Source organism: Magnolia sinica, chromosome 17 (assembly GCF_029962835.1).
Source record: "Magnolia sinica isolate HGM2019 chromosome 17, MsV1, whole genome shotgun sequence".
NCBI lineage: Eukaryota > Viridiplantae > Streptophyta > Magnoliopsida > Magnoliales > Magnoliaceae > Magnolia > Magnolia sinica.
In genome coordinates this window covers 4,645,477-4,663,616 of record NC_080589.1, presented here as the reverse complement: position 1 = coordinate 4,663,616, position 18,140 = coordinate 4,645,477, and the positions used below count along the sequence as shown (strand labels likewise).

The following is an 18,140-nucleotide window of genomic DNA, read 5'->3' as shown; positions in this document are numbered from 1 at the left end:
TGTGGGCCCCACCATTATGTTTGTATTTCATCCATGCCGTCCACCCATTCTTCCAGATCATTTTATGTATGAGCCCAAAAATGAGGTCGATCCAAATCTCAAGTGGACCGCAAAGTGTTAATCTCTATTTATAGTAAGTCATGTTTTTAGAGTGTTTGAGTTCGAGTCTAAGTTTAAACGTCCTTTTTAGGTTTGAGTTCCTTATTTAAAGAGTTGTAATCTTAATTTTTTATCATCAATCAAGCTATTTCGAATTTAAGGAATTAATTTTGCTTTTTATCCCTCATCGGATTCTAGAGAGCTCCGTGGATTCTATCACCTGAGGAAGATGGTGATCAACCTCATCACAGTCCCTCCATGTGCCAGTGGAGCCCACCTTTGATTGCACATTCCTACTATAAAAGTCACTTTGATTGCATCATCGTAAGCATTTGACTACTACTGGGAAAGGAACAATCCATGTTACAAATTGAGTTTGCATTCCGAACTTGTAAAACAATACAATGAGCTTCTAGACAAGCTATAAAACTTAAAAATGGAGAAAAAACACTATAGATGGTATCAACATCTATAAAGAGAAACATAGCAAATCCTTAGTTCTCTGGTAATATTTTCCACATTTGCTTTGGATGAAAATGAAACTTCATATGATCTTGGAGGAGATGATAGAAAAAGCTTAGGCGCGGCATTTCCAAACCTTCAATGCTTCCTTCCAACATCTCCACCACTCTAATCATTGAAGGACTGTGCGTCGGATCCATTTATATGCATTACAAGCTCACTATGATAGTCTTCTTTACCATTTCTTCCTCACCACCCCACCCAAATTCCATTATCGAATCATCTCCTCGTTCACACAAATGTTTATATATCCAATGTGGAAAATACATTTGGCTACTATTCTCTACTTCCATAGTAATAAACATCGAATTTATAAGACACTACTCCCCCGGCGTTCCTTCAATATACTTCGGGTGCAGTAGAACTCATGGTCCATCTAGGTGCATGCATTGATATAACACTATCTTTAGGTGAGCAGAGCTTAGCTAGATCGAAGTCAGAGATCTTTGGACACAAATCCTCATCAAGAATAATGTTATGCAGTTTTATGTCCAAATTCAAGTTAGGCCGCTACACCAGAGGTGCAAGTACTCGAGGCCTCGAACAATGCCAACCGCTATTTTCTATCCCATCCAAGATGATTTGTGGGATCTTGGGTGTGTGTATATTTCTCGAGAGATCCGTTGGGCATGAACTCATAGATAAGAGCTCTTTTGGGCCACTGGTAACAGAATCCTAAAGGCTAACAATGTTAACATGAGAACATGGAATGTGTGGATATGAAAATTCTAATAATTCAAAGAGGAAATATCCAATGTTCTAACTAAAAGTCACATATGTTTGGATACAAGGAATGTGTGGATATGAAAATTCTAATAATTATGCAAATATAATTTTCATCTTTATTCCAGAAATTAGGATTTCAAAATTATCACTTTTGTTTAATTACAAGTCAAAATCTCATTTTTATTAGATAAAAAATCACTATGTACACTTTGATGGATAGGTATATATGATGAATATCTTGTGGAATTCTGAGTTTTACTGCTAATCAAAACAGCCCCAGCTGTTTTGTCAAGGAAAATCAATTTCCTTTTCCTTAGATTCCTGCTATCCAAATTCCAAACACGCCCTTAGAAAGCTGAATCAACATAAAAATGGAGATCTCTCACCTTCTATAGTAGCAAATTAAGGTACAATTAACACCCAGTTTTTGAATTTTTCACAAGAAAGTTTGATTAAGCATTATATATATATATATATATAAAAAGCCTTGCATCTCCATCGTTACAAACCGCTCGTTCGGCTAGCCTACAATGTATTTGAATTTGAATCCAATACCAGAGAAGACCCGTCTTACAGTCTGAAAAACAGAAGACAGTTTTAAGGTTTAGGCGGCATCGACAACTCTCCAACACTTCCTTCCAGCATCTCCACCACACTACTCATCGCAGGTCGATTGTTCGGATCTGTCTGTATGCACCATAAACCAACCAAGCTCATCTTCCTCGCAATCTCTTCCTCCGCGGCCCCTGCAAATTCACCCAATGCTTTCCACACATCTCCTTGTTGTTCCAGTTGTTTATGTATCCAATGTGGAAAATATATTTTACTATCATTCTCCACTTCAATATCAAGGTTCTTCCTTCCACTGACCATCTCAAACACCATCATTCCATAGCTATAGACATCTGACTTATGAGAAACTCCTCCAAGATTCCTACATGAGACTTCCGGCGCAGTGTAACCCGACGTCCCTCTAGCATCACGCATCGATATGATACTCTTATTCCGCTCGCATACCTTAGCTAGCCCAAAATCGGAGATCTTCGGGCAGAAATCTTCATCTAGAAGAATGTTGTGTGGCTTTATGTCAAAATGCAAGATACGTGTAGTACATCCACGGTGCAAGTAATTGAGCCCTTGAGCAATGCCGAGCGCAATCTGGTATAGCTGCTCCCATCCAAGAGAACGCGTAGCCTTGTCATTGAAGATGAACTTCTCGAGAGACCCGTTTGGCATGTACTCATAGATAAGAGCTCTTTTCGACGGTTCATCGTAGCAGAAGCCGAGAAGGCGGACAATGTTAACATGGGAGGTATTGCCAATGGTGGAAACTTCATTGCTGAATTCATCTCCATTGCCCTTGGACTTGTTTAAGATTTTAACGGCCACCGGAGCGCCATTGGGGAGCTTCCCTTTGAAGACTTCGCCAAAGCCTCCTTGACCTAGCTTTTCACTAAAAGAGCAGGTCATTTTCTTGAGATCTGAGTACTTGTACTGCCTTGGAGCGATGGAGAACATCTCTACATTCGTTTTGTTCTTCTTCCGGGAATAGTACCAGACCACCACTGTGATCAAAGCAGCTACAATTACGACTAGTACTACACCTGTGACCAAAGAAAGAAGGTAAATAAATTAATTGAGTAGCTTGTTGATGTAGAGAGGGTCACGGACACTTTCATGGCCAAGATGGACCAGAGAAGGCCCAGTTGGAAGTGATGAAAACCGTCAGAACACTAGTGCAGGAGTATCTTGCAAATTGAAATGAGTTATTCGACGTACAATATATGATTTTGGGTAGGAGAAGCTACTTTAGCCAACCAACCCCATTATGTCAGGTTGCCCATGCCAAATTTACGAGATCTCATCAGATCGATAGTCGAAAGTCCATTTTAATTTCGTATTTACTATTCATAGTAAGTTTTAGTTCAATCATAACTCTTGATCCTTTGGGATTTTAGGAGAATAACGTGGTTAGGCCAGATTTGATACTTACTATTTTTGGCCAAAAACCATGAAATCTAGTAGAAATCATGACCGTCTATAAAATAGTAAGATTACTATTTATAGTAAGTCACGTTTTTTAGGGAATTGAGTTTGAGTTTGATTCTAAAACTTCTTCCTAGGTTTGATATCACTATTTAAAGGATTGTAAATTCATCCTTATAATCAATCAATTAATTTTTGAATTTCTTAGAATTTATTTCTAATTTCCCTCATGGATTCAAGGAATCGAAACTCCGTGGATTCGGAGTAATTATCCCCTGAGGAAGACAGTGCTTGGAGTAATTATCCCTTAAGGAATACGGTGCTCGACCTCATCACGTCCATCCTTGCGTCACTTGTAGTCAAAGTAATGCCAAGACGATCTCAGCCATTCATCAAGTGGGCATTCCATGAACATGGCCTTGAAGGAAAATCATGCCTATTCAGGTAAACAGAAAATGACTGAAGGTGAGTCTTCGACATACGACTGCGGCCTATCTGATATTGCATGTTCATGGTAGGCCTCATAAGATGTGTGCTTATACACATACCAAGGATGTTAGGTACTGATTGAGAGTCCTCACCTATGATGATCGCCATGGAGCTGGGGAAAGGCTTCTTTCGCAGGAAACTAGGTTTTCGACCTGCAGAATGCAAGTTCACATAAGAGCAATTTATGACTGAAATAGAAGGAATTAAACACTAGTATCATTCATCTAAAGCCTCGATGAGAAGACGTGGGCCACTATGGATGGCCCATTTCACAAAAATACCCTAGATGGGAATTCCCTTCAATATGTAGAATGTTGAGAAATAAATCTAATTTTGTAATTGCACGAGTTTGCAAAGGTATTTATGAAAAGATGGGTCTCTGCTCATGCCTAAGTGGTAGACTCATAAGAGTTTCAACACAGATGTCATGGATTCCAGTATCCATTGCGGTGTGTGTGTAAGCGAGTGGAGGAGTGTTAAAAAAGTATTTTTGAAAAGATATAATAACAAAAAAGTAAAAGTAAAAGTTTCAAGCGATTACACTGAAAGGTTTATAAACTTAAATTCAAATGAAAGAATCTATGGATAGTTGGGATGGATAGAAACTCATTAAATGGGAAGAGAAGTATAGAGAGAGGTCTCCAAGTGCCTGTATATACATGTGGAGACACCCTTGTGATGTATCAAGCAAGAAAAACTCAATGATAGTGAGATTTATCCACTATGTTTTCTTCAAGTCCCTCTTCCTCTTGTCCTACTCCTTATTTATGTAAAGTGTAAGAATTTCCAAGGCCTGTTTGCATGTCAAGATAATGGTATGAATGATAAAGATTTATAGATGGCAAATGGGATGATGCCATTTCAACTTCCTTAGCTTACCAAAAACAATTATAAGAAATAGTGTACTCAAATAAAGGCATTACTTGGCTCTTAAGATGTGTGAGAGATTGTTGAGAGAAAGTACATCGAGCCTCAAAATGAATCTACACTGCCCCAAAATCAAAGAGAAACTCCGCGAGATGCAAGAAAGAGAATCAAGAATGCTCTTTGCCTCATTTATCAAGGAATGGATGAGGCTGCTTTTGAGAAGATCGCACAAGCCACCACCTCAAAACAAGCACTAAGTATCCTACAAAACTCATATAACAAAGTTGATGAAGTGTAGAAGGTATGACTCCAAACTCCTAGAGGTGAGTTTCAAACTTTACATACGAAAGAATCAAACTTAATTTCAAATTGTTGTTCAAGAGTATTGAATAATATAAATCAATTACAAAAAAATTGTGAAACTTTGGATAAACTTTTGGCGGTGGAGAAAACTCTACGGTCATTGGATCCAAAGTTTAAATATATTGTTATAGATAGTAAATAATCAAATGATTTGGAGTCCATAATCATTGATCAAATCATGAGATCTTTACAAGCTCATGAAGAAAGAATTAACAAGAAGAAGCAATAGCCCTTAAAGAAAGTACTCCAAACAAAAGTTCCATTGAAAGATGACAAAAAATTAAGATTTCCAAAGTCAAAGAGGTAAGCACGATGAAGAGAGAGGAGAATGCATCTATTACTTTGAAAAAAGAAGTCAAATTGTCATCTTACAAGAAAATATGGAAGAAAAAAATTTCAAGACCAAGGTATGAAAGATCTCAATACAAATCTCAAGTTTAATATTTTAATTCTAAAAAATATGGCCATTATGCCTGGGAACGTAGAAGTCATAATAACCATGTTGAAGAGAAATATAATTATGTTGAAATAAATAAAAATAAAGAGTCAACTGTATTGTTAGCTTATAAAGGTAATAAAAGTAGAGAGTAAATATGTAGTATCTTGATACTGGGGCAAGCAACTACATGTGCGATGTTGGGCATTGAAACCTTTTATTAGGAGTAGAAGCTACCTTAAATATGAATCAAACAAGTAACGGAGAAAGAAAAATCCAAGCAAATGCAGAAAATATAGAGATTTTCAGTAAAAAAACCTCTGCGGGAAAAAAAAAAAAAAAAAAAACAACGGCACAAAGTGATGATCAATCCACTATAAATAGAAAAAAGTTACAAAAGATAGAATAATTTATAATAGAAACTTTAGAATCCCCTTCAAAACCCTGTATTTCTCTTTTGGCTTAATGAGCTTCACCCTAATCGCAATTAGGAGAATGCTTAAATATCCCCGTACAAGATTAAGAAATAAATCTCGCACTGATGTAGATTTTATGCATTTCGTCTATCAGATTGTCGATCAAATTGATAGGAATTGACACTCCATCGATCGAATTAAAACACCTATCGATCGAATAAAAATGTCCAAAATATTCCAGCAAGCACTCTAAAATAAAAACAGATCCATCGATCTAGTCGACACTTCCGTCAATCAAATCGACAGGTCTTCACTGGTACTAGGATTAAAGGCACTCGATCAACATGCGGAAGGCGTATATTCGTCAAGCTAGATGATTTGGTAATAGGCCACATTACATTTGGAGACTCATCTAAATTTTTATAAAATAACAGGTAAAATCCTAATTATTTTGAGAAATAAAAATCATCAATTTATCTCTAATGTTGATTATATATCGGATATGAAAATTAATATATTAAACTTGGGACTAGTCTTTAAAAAAAATACTATGATATTCATATAGAAAATCATAGTCTTAATTTAATAAGAGAGCAAATAAGTAATTTGATTGCTAATATGGTCATGTCAAAAAAAAGAATATTTTTATTGAATATAAAAAGTGATGCTACAAGATCGAAGCTTATATAATTGTTTGAAAGATTCATCATAATTTTGATACTTAATTAAGATTTGGACATTTTAATTTTGGAGGACTAAAGCTATTATCCGAGGATAGCTTGGTGAAAGGATTACTATCGGTTGATCACCCAAATCAACTATATGTAAATTTTCTTCTTAACAAAATTTTTGATAAAGATTTTCAAAAGATTTATAAAAAAAGGGCTAAGAAGCTGCTCAACTCATTTATATGGACATATATATATAAGCGAATCAATCACTTGTCACTTCGGAAAAACAACTAGTTTCTCATTTTTATTATTGATTTCAATCTGAAAACTTGAATTTGTTTATTAAAAGAAAAGTTTGAAGTGTTTGATGCTTTCAAAAAATTTAAGGCACAATATGCAATTACCTTGGTAAATAATTTTATGTTTCATGAAAGAGCAAGTATATTGACACTTGCTTCTATTTTATTCAAGAGCATGTGAAGAATAAAGAAATTGAACTCATTTTCATAAAGTTATAAGATCAAGTTGCCGACATTTTCATAAAATCTTTTAAAGCCAACTTCTTCAACAATTTAATAAGTATACTTGGAATGATTGGCAGAAGAAAATTAAGTTTAAAGGAGGTGTTGAGAAGTGAACTTAATAATTTACAAGTATATAAGTATATTTCTTAAAAGATATGGAAAAGAAAAAGACAAAGTTAGAAGTTTCAAGAAATTACTTTCAGATGTTTATAGAGTTAAATTGGTATGAAAAATTTACAAGTGATGTATTTGATATCTTAAATTGAGTCAAATATAAGACCTGTTGATGACATCAACAGGCGGTTCGATGCCACTTTCGATGGCATCGAACAGTGCTCAATTCCATCAAAATTTTCTGAATTTTCTCCAGTTGGCCGCTGGAGTACTAACTGGAAACTTTCTCGATGACATCGAGATCAGTTTGATGCCATCAAAGATGGCTCAATGCAATCAGTGAAAATAAAATTTTCATGTTTTGTCTCTGACTGATGCCATTAATGTAGCTTCGATGTCATCGAAGGATAAGTTTCGATGACATTGAAATGTATTTGATGCCATCGAACAATTCAGCAAAAATTACGCAGAGTTGTGATTTTGCGGGATTTATTTTCGATTTTGTTTGGAATTCTTTCATAGCTTATAAAGATTGTGAGTAAGATCTAGGGTTTCTAATTCGTTCAAAGGGTTTCAAGGGCATAGAAAGGGTTTGATTTGAGGTTGTTCGAATCGGGTAAGCTCTCTTCCTTTGTAATTTCTACTTTCATAGTGCTATATGTTGCTTTGTACTGTGATTTTTATTTTTCTTTTTTGAAAGAATTTTTTCCACGTTAAAATCGCTGTGTTTTTTCATGCTTGATTGGTGTGATTGGATTGCGTCACTTGATTCACCTACGTGTGCCTCCACGGTCCCCCAACAATAAGTAGTTATTATGTAGTAACTCATTAAATGATAAAAGCAGTGGGTAAAAAAGTCCCCAACTGCCTATACATACATAGGTAAGGACACATTTACTATGTATAAGAAAAAAGTCAATAATATGCATATTTATCCACTGTATTTTCTTGAGTTCCTCTTCTTCTTGTCCCATTATTTGTGTAAAGTGTGATAGTGACCAAGGTCTATTTGTATATCAACGGAACTGACTATCCATGATTAGGAAAGAAAATACAATAAAAAGTTGTATCAATCAAAAAAAAAAAAAAAAAATGTTGTTCACTTATATAAATGATTTTTAGTGCTTGGACCATTTACATCTAGACCTATCATATCAATAGTTTGGATCATTGAACTATGAGTCCCGGCTTGTTTGCCTTTTAAAAACTGAAAACACTGAATCTTACTGTACAGAATCTCATACATGCAGTGTGCTATATGCCTATATCTCTGTTCTTAAAGAGGAATTACATGGTATTCTTGGTAACCATGGTTCAGTGATCCAGACCATAGGTCTGTTGAGCCCACTTCAGAAAAAATAAATAAATAAAACCCTAACTTTTCAGCACCTGCCAATAGATGGTTATGAAGAGAAATATAGCTATGGTCCATGTTCAATTTAATAAAGATCTGTAGAGCATTCCTGGGAAATGAAAAACTGTGGAATCCATGGATAATCCTTATCCTGTTGTTTGGTTATGAGTATTATTTTACAAGAAAATATTAAAAAGTCAATGGTCAAATCTCTCCCTCCTAATAGTTAGTCTCTTATAAAATTAATTCAATTAAAAAAATCTACCAAACAATCTCAAGAGAAGGAATTCAATTTCAGCCATCCCTTTTTATCCTTTTAATTTCCATGGTATCAAGGAAATTAAATTTTCCAGTTAAACAAAGAGTCACAAAATAGGAGTCTACTAAAACACTTGTGGGCATACACACCAACTCATGAGATCTGCTGCTCCCACTATGTAGTTTTCCTGGACCAGAAGATCAGGACCATCCACTCATTTGGTAGGAAACACGTAAGGAACGATTTTATTTTTCCTTTTTCCTTTTTTTTTTCTAGGATCTGAAAGCAGATAGTCGGATTAGGCCAGATCCCAGCCTCACCCACTTACCATGGGGTTACCGTGGGGCCCACCTTGATATATGTATTATGTATCCATGCCGTCCATCCGTTTTTCTAGATCATTTTTGGGCATTATTCCAAAAATTAACCAGACCCAATTATCAGGTGGACCATACCATAAGAAAGAGTGGTGATTGACCATTAATGGGCCATGGAAGTTTTAGATGAAGCTGATATTTATTTATTTTTTCCCTTCATCCAGACTTATGTGACCTTATCAACAGATAAATGAACACCAAGTAAACATTAACATGTTCCTTAAGAAGTTTTTAATGGTAGAACGTTGATCAACGTTGTTTCTTATGGTATGGTCCACCTGATAATTGGATCTGCTTCATTTTTTCAATAATGCCTTAAACTGGTCTGGAAAAACGGATGAACGGTGTAGATGCATAATAAATTCATCAAGGTGGGCCCCACATTAAGGCCCCGACATATTGGGTGAGGCCGGGGTCTCACTTAATCCGCTATCTTGAAAGCAATGGTAAATGGTTAAACAAATTTGACCACTGGTTCACGTTCAACCCACTTGTGTGTCCAGAAAATGATCAGACGGTCCTGATTATTGGCCCACTAAATCCTTATGATGGGAAGACATCAGATGAACGGCTTGGATTTTCACGTTGGCACATGTGTATGCACGTGCCACTTCCTATTTGTCTTCAATCAACTCAAATTTATATTCTAACTTTGAAACAGTGGACCAGAACAGAGTATCATGAAAGAAAGTAAAGAAATGTTCTAAATTCGAAGGTGATCAAAAGATGTTGGCCCACCTTCACTAACCGGTGCCTGAATCTGATTCTGATGGGGCCCGGACGTCGACGGTGGTATTGGAGCCTGGCCAACCTCATGTGATGGAACCGACGGCTGAGGAGCACGAACCGACGGCTGAGGAGCAGGGACCGCAGATTCCAATACAGAGTAGAAAGATTGACAGTCGTACCTTACGTTGCAGCTGGGTGCAAAAATGCGAAATTCTCTCATCCCCACACAGCAATCTTCATATTCGTTGTTCATCAGCTGGGCCAGACATGTCCCACAATCATCACCACTCAGATCCCTGGTGCACTGCACAAAGCCATACCGAGTCTCCGAGAATCCACGAACTTGGAAATCATCCGCTGCGAACATCAACGGCTGGGATGGAGCGATCTTTACTAATCCTGTGATCAATGACTGTGGATCCACGTCGGAGAATTCCTGCGTGGAGTTATAGATAAAGCTGCTGGTGTCTATAACGCTGCTGGTGTCGATCTTACCAAAGAAATTAAAATTTTTGAACCGCAACATGCAATGATCGTAGTATACGAGACCGCCCGATGCTAAATTGCAGTTCTGGAGGACGTTGTCGGTGGCGTCTCGGAGGCAAGTATCGCAGTCTTCGGATCGGAGATCGGCACGGCACATAGCAAGGCCATATACGCGGTTTGGGTTTTCGCCAACGGTGGTTTTGTAGAAGCCTGAGGAGGATGGAGTGTTGGAGATGAGAGATTGAAGGAGGGAATTGAGATTGGCTTGAAATAATGTAGTGTTGGGAGAAAAATCATGAGACTGGCAATTGGTTTGGCTGAAAGTTGAAGCATTGCTGCTGTAACTGAAGAAGAGTAGGAGGTGAGAAGAGATAACAAGGAGAAAATCCAACGGCTTAGATTTGAAGAAATGCATGAGAGATCCTTATTGGGTTTTCATGGAATGAGAGGAGGAGATGGTGAGAAAAAGAGACGCAGAGGAAGACATGCAGGTGGAAATTTGTACTGGAAAAGAAGAAAGTTTGTTTATTTTAAAGAAAGTTCCCTGCATTATCTTAGAAGACCATAGTCGCTTTTATGTAAATTGCCGTACTGGAAAAGAAGAGGCCATAGTGTTCTCGGTTTTCGTGTCCAAAAAGTAGACAGTTAAACCAATTACGGGTGAAAATGTTTTTAAATGCAGAGGGAGATAATTATCACCCCTTTTGCCTGGTATTTACAAATGTACTGGAAAATCAAACAGGCCTGCATTTTCTTGAAAAACTATAGTCGCTTTTGTAAATGGATTGGCTACTCCCTGCATTTTCTTGGAATAAACTGCCTAGATCTCGACACGTGTGGAACAAGTACGAGATCAGGATCGTCCATCTGCTGAGGCACAGCAATGATCGATCATACACCAAATTTATACTTGCTAGAATATACTAAAGACTGTTTAAAAACAACTGTTAGAGAAAACTCTAAACTAACGGTTGGAAGGGCGAATCCCACGGGATTAGGAGGGATGGGATGGATTTTAAGGTAATGATGGTGGTGTTAGTGGATTGGTTTAAGATCCATGGGATTGCTATATTCTAGGACAAGTTCACCAAGTCCAATCTCAAGTCTCACCCACAAATGATAAACAAGAAGAAATATAAACTAGAAACAGATCAAAGCAATCCAAACAAATCACAAGACAAGATATACGTGGAAAAATCTCAAACTAGGGTAAAAAAACCATGAATGTTAACTTCCACTATGAAGAATAACAAAGATTACAAGGCAATATACTAACCTCTCCCTTGGAAGAAGATAGAAAATCCCTTGCCCACACCTTAAAAATATTTTTCAATATTCACCTTAACCCTATAATAGCCCTAGGGACCCCAATTTATAGTTTTGGCAACTTTCTGTTGCACCCTTGCGAAAACTGACTCAAATTTTCACAGTCCGCATCAAATCCGGAAACAAATTAGCGTAACCTTGACTGGTCGAGTGGACTGCACGACCGGTCGAGCGAACCCCTCGACCAGTCGAGCATGGGCCATGACCGGTCAAGCACCTCGGAACCCAAAATCTGATGCTTGCTCACTTTGAGTCGAGCCAGTCCACGACTGCTCACAACTGGTCAACCAACCCCAAGATGTGACTCCTCATTTCAACAATCTTCTACTTGAAGACACATCACCATAAACCTTCGTCTTCTACATCTAGAGTGTATTACTTCACTGTCTTCAAGTCTGAAGACCAATCAAAGCTGAGCAAAGCTTTAGCTTTTCCTGTGTGACCGCCTTATTCAGCATATCCGCAGGATTCTCACTTGTATGAATCTTCTCAAGAGCAATCGATCCATCTTCTAGTAACGAATGTATGAAGTGATATCTGATGTCAATATGTTTGGATTTTGAATGAAATGCTGAATTCTTAGCCAAGTGTATTGCATTATGACTGTCACTGTACAGCTTGCAATCTAATTATTTCTTACTCAACTCTTCCATGAAACCTTATATTCACACCATCTCCTTGCATGTTTCTATAGTTGCAACATATTCTGCTTCCGATGTATTGATAGATACTATCTTCTATGACTGAGAGACCCAACGATCGCAAAGACTATCCGGAGTAAAAACATAACCTATAGTACTTCTTTTCTTTGTCGATTATATTTACAAATCTGAATCCACGTAGCCTTGTAGCTTGATTTTCGATCCGCCATAGCACGACCCTACATCCTTAGTACCTACCGGGTATATAAGGTCTACTTCACAACTTCCTAATGTTCCTTCCCGGGGTTGTTCATGAACCTGCTAACAACCTCCACTGCTTGAGCAATGTCTGTCCTTGTGCTCACCATAGCATACATAAGACTCCCAATAGCTAACGCGTATGGGACTTTAGCCATGTAGTCTCGTTCCTCCTACGTCTTTGCCCCTTAATCCTTAGATAGCTTGAAGTGGTTAGTTAATGAAGTACTACCGGCTTAGCACCTCCCATCTTGAATCAATCAAGTACCTTGGCTATGTACTCGCTGTAACAAAACTAATTCCTTATTTTCCCTATCACGCTTTATCCTCATGCCTAGGATTTATTTTTGCAGCTCCTAAATTCTTCATGGTAAATTCTCTACAGTTGTCTTTTGATATTTGACAGTGGTTTGCATGACATCTCCTGAAATCGTTTTCCGACATGAAACTGTCGAACTTCTTGTACCACTGTCTTGGAGCCTGCTTCAGGCCATATAGACTTTTCTTCAGTCTACATACCTTATTCTCATTTCCTGGTGCCACATATCCTGTCGGCTTTCTTCAAGGTCCCCATGAAGAAAAACTATCTTAACATCTAGTTACTCTAGATGTAAGTCATTTGTAACAACTATACTCAAGGCCATGCGAATCGTAAACATTTTCACCACTGGTGAAAATATTTTATTGAAGTCGATACCTACCTTTTGTTGAAATCCTTTCGCAACCAATCTAGCCTTGTACCGTTTCAAACCATTGTGCTCCTCCTTCAGTCTGTAAACCCACTTATTATAAAGAGCTTTTTTATCCTTAGGTAGAGTGACTAGATCTCATGTACGATTGGACTCAAGAGAGTCCATCTCCTCATCCATGGCCTGCTCTCACTTAACCCGATATCTGATTGTAACGCCTCTTCAAAACACTCTGGCTCACCATTATCTGTCATCAGTAGATATATAAGGAGGGTAAGTATCGGACCGTGGGTCTCCTCTCCCAAGTAGACCTCCTCATAACTGGTGTTTGTGACTCTGCCTCATAATGCTCATGTGCATGATCATCCTGTGGCGCTGTAACACCAGTGTCCGGTAACTCTTCCATCTCTACGAATTCTTTCTTCTCGACCTTATTTTCCTGCACACTGTCCTTATGCATCACTTTTTCATTGAAGACTACATCCTTGCTTCTGATGATTTTTCGATTTTCTGCATCCCAAAACCCGTAGCCTATAAACGTGCACCTCTTAGACTTCGCATTGTTTCTGTGCTTTGCATCAATGTGAACATATGAAGTACAGCCGAACACTCTGAGATGTGTAAAGTTTACTTCTTTTTCAGTCCACGCTTCTTCTGGTAGCCCACCATCCAATGGTGCTGAGGGACTTTTATTAATGAAATATGCGGTAGTATTTACTGCATCTGCCCAAAATGTCTTGGGCAACCCTACATGTAACCTCATGCTCTGGCATGCTCAAGGATAGTCCTATTAATGTGCTCACCACACCATTCTCCGTGGTGTCCCTGGAATCATTTTTCGATGTTTGATTCCATTTGCTGTTGCACAATACTCGTCAAATCTCTTATCACAATATTCTCTCTTATTATTTTTTAAGACATTTTACTATTTTACCTGTCTTATTTTCTACCATAAATTTTCACTTCTTAAATACATCAAATACATCAGATTTGTGTTTTAAAAAATAAACCCACAGTTTTCTAATAGCATCATCAATAAAGGAAACAAAATAACGTGAACCACCAAAAGATGATACCTGTGCCGGTCCCCACACATCAGTGTGTACAAGCTCCAACAGATGCGTCTTTAGAGCGCGTCCTGTCTTCTTAAAACTTACCCTCTTCTGCTTGTAATACACACAGTCCTCATAGAATTTCAAGACAATAGACTTCAGCCCTAGTAGCTTCCCTTTTGACAATAACACTTTCATCCCCGTCTCACTCATATGTCCCAACCTCTAATGTCATAATTGCCCATTCACTCCAGTTGATGCGACTGTGAGTGAACTATACGATCATAAAGTCACGTACAAAGTACATTCCTTCTTGCCTCGAGATATCACCAAGGCATATATAGAGAGAGAGAGAGAGAGAGAGAGAGAGAGACAGAGAGGAATGCTCATCTGTCCACCCATGTGCACCTTTACACACATGCCATGGTCCTAGAATTTGAACGGTCCAAATGACGCGGCACCCCTTGAAACTCTATTAGCCCAATTTTCAGCCTGATCCAATATTTTAGTGAGCCATGGTAAAGATAAATGCAAATTAATGGATAAAACGGTTTCCTTTTGCCATGGCTCTTCAGAGGGAGATCCTCGTTGTGTATCTATTTTGAAGAAAGTTGCATGCATTTTCTTAGAAAAACCAGTCACTTCTAGGTAAATTGCCTAGATCTCCACACGTTTGGAACAAGTACCAGATCCGGATCGTTCATCTACTGAGGCGTAACAATGATCGGTGATACACCAAATTTATACTGACTGTAATATGCTAAGATTATTTTAGAAAACAACTGTTAGAGAAAACTCTAAACTAGCGGTCCAAATTCAATGATCAAAATTTAGTCAATGGGCAGATAGGAATATTGTACGGTTGTGATTTTTGGCATATAAACATTACTTCGAGCCTTGAGAATGCTTCAATGGTTAATGTCCTTATCCCCATCTTTTATACGGCGTGGGCCACTTGAGATTTGGATGTGTTTCAGTTTGAAACTCATGCCATAAATAAAATAAGCGGGAAGAAAAAATAAACTGAGGGCATGGATAAAACACACACACAAAGAAGCAGATTGGCTGGTGTACCACACACCACCAAGATAGCAACGCAAGGTTGGAGTTACACCAGCGGTTCAAAAGGTATTAAAGTTACATAGGCCCCACAATGATATATTTGTTATATAGACACTAATTAGTGGCATCCAAATCTCAAATGGACCACACCACAAACAGCAGTGGGATGTATGATTCTCACCGTTAAAACATTCGTAGGGCTGCCATAACGTTTATTTTCCATCCAATTTGTTCATAACGACACATAAACGGAATGAAGAGGAGAAAACAAATCATATTAATCCAAAATTTACTTGACCCAAAAGGGTTTCAATTGTAGATGTTTAACTCCCCACTAATTTTTACAATGTGTACGACCCATTTACGGCCCATTTACATTTTAAAGCCCACTTCTTTTTACCTCGCGAGAATAATTCCCATACGTACGGATGACTCGCCAAAGGTCGAAAATGCCTTTGCTTTTTCAAAAATGTGATATTTGAAAAGTGAGATTTCTATGACTACGGATTATAACCGTAGCCATAACCGTAGCCCCCGCTTTTCGATATGTCCTTCAATATGTATCGAAGGGCTTTCGATATGATCGAAAAGGGTCTAGAATTGTCCAGCAAGTTTGCCCCAAAAATCTTGCAATTTTCGATACATATCTCTATCACTACGGATTATAACCATAGCCATAACTGTCCTTTTTGTTATTTTTTTTTTATTTTTTTACATGGAGAACTTTATTCTGCATACATTTTTCTCTAGTACATATTTATATAAATATGTATATATAAGCATATATATTTTTTTTTTCATTTCTTTCTTTATTCATTTAACAAGAATATATTCTAAACCAAAATTAGTTACTTGACCTACCATATATGATTTTGGGGCAGGATAAGCTACTTTAGCCAACCAATGTGGTTATTTTCCAAGATTCCATTAGGTTGATGGTCGAAAATCCATTCCATTCACTTCGCGGTCAATTTCAATCAATCTATGGTGAATTTCATTCATTCCATTTACTTCGCAATCAATTCCATGCATTTCACGGTCAATACCGGCGATTCCCCATCACGTCACGGTAAATTCCATGCATTTCAGGGTCAATTCCGTGCATTTCACAATCAATTCCCTTCATTTCATGGTCAATTCCATGTATTTCACTATTTCGGTAATTCCCCTTCACTTCACAAATAATTCCATGCATTTCACGGCCAATTTCCTTCATTTCATGGTCAATTCCATACATTTCACGGACAATTCCGGCGATTCCCCGTCACTTCACGGTTAATTCCCTTTACTTCATGGTCAATTCAATGCATTTCACGGTCGAATTCCCTTCATTTCACGGTCCATTTCATGGATTCTCCTTCACTTCACGGTCAATTCCATGCATTTCACGGTCAATTCAATGCATTTCACATCAATTCCCTTCACTTCACGATCATTTCCATGCATTTCACGGTCAATTCCCCTTCACTTCACAAATAATTCCATGCATTTCATGGTCAATTCCCTTTACTTTGTAACGTCATGGATTTTCATTATTTTTTATTTATATATATATATATATATATATATATATAATTAACTTATGTTTTCAGTTACTGATCATTAACACTCAATATTATTTTATATGCGAGTGGTACCAGTAAAGAACCACACAAACCCAATTAATCATCCGTAGGAAGCCAACAAATCCGCCCAATCACGTAAACCTTAAATCTAGCCTCATGATTTGTTCATTTAGGGCCTAATTCTAGCCAACCTATCACTGACTAATCGAGACAACTATAATTAAATAAAGACCCAACCTAAAGTCGAAAAAGCTAGGGGTTGGATCTTAATTAGCAAAGCAAATCAACTCAGCTACTCATTAACCTAAGAACCAATGACTTATGGTGATTATAACCTAATCGTCATTTTTGCCAGTTGTGAATAGGCCACATTATGAACTTAGCTAATCCAAACCCTAATCATTACGCACAAGAAATCTCGCTACCCAATTCATTCTAAAAATGCCCTGATTATCTGAACGAGCTCTAGACCGCTCGTTAGTAGGTCACTAAACTCGATGCTATAGAAATACATTCGTCCTAGTGATCTTGACATCCATCGTGGGACATCGAGCAGAGATCGCGTCTCGAATCATTCAACTTGGACTCACAAGCTGAGTGCTTGGGTTATGCAAATACCTTATATGAAAATCTGAAACTTAAGTAAAAATAGACTATTGCTCTTTCGCGAAGTTATGGATTTTTGGCTGTTAGATCGCGATCAAACTCGAGGTATGGGTTGAGGATATTTTTCTGCTCATATCCATATAACCGCGGCCCCGTAGACTATTGGTGACCGTTGAATAGACTTCCAATCATATCTGTCGATTGGCGCATCCAAACGGCAGCCGATCATATCCATACATAGATCATCATTAGGGCTAACTATCCTATGGTATATATCAATATATATACCTCATAGTGGGCCCTAGAGGCTAGAAAAACTCTCCCATAGGGCTAGTATAGTAAAAACGCAACCCTCAGGGCCATTTACACCAAATTTGGCACTATATAAAGGCCTTATTTGGGCACCCTCTCTTCCCATACGAATTTCATGCCCTAGCTTGGGTAAGGGAGAAGATAAACAGGAGAGACAAAGAGAGAGAGAAGAGAGGAAGCTTGGAAGAGTGAGGGTTTGTGCACATTCAGT

The 18,140-nt window shown here is 37.8% G+C and overlaps 1 protein-coding gene across 1 annotated transcript; it reads right to left on the bottom strand.

Moving 5' to 3' along the window:
* Positions 1-1,707: 1,707 nt before the first annotated feature.
* LOC131231490 (LEAF RUST 10 DISEASE-RESISTANCE LOCUS RECEPTOR-LIKE PROTEIN KINASE-like 2.1) lies at positions 1,708-11,052 on the bottom strand. The gene is made up of 4 exons (XM_058227705.1): positions 10,477-11,052; positions 9,942-10,368; positions 3,915-3,974; positions 1,708-2,951 (listed from the first exon to the last, which is right to left on the bottom strand). The coding sequence occupies exons 1-4, from the start codon at positions 10,831-10,833 to the stop codon at positions 1,945-1,947; spliced, it is 1,851 nt and encodes a 616-aa protein (XP_058083688.1). The 5' UTR covers positions 10,834-11,052; the 3' UTR covers positions 1,708-1,944.
* Positions 11,053-18,140: the final 7,088 nt, after the last annotated feature.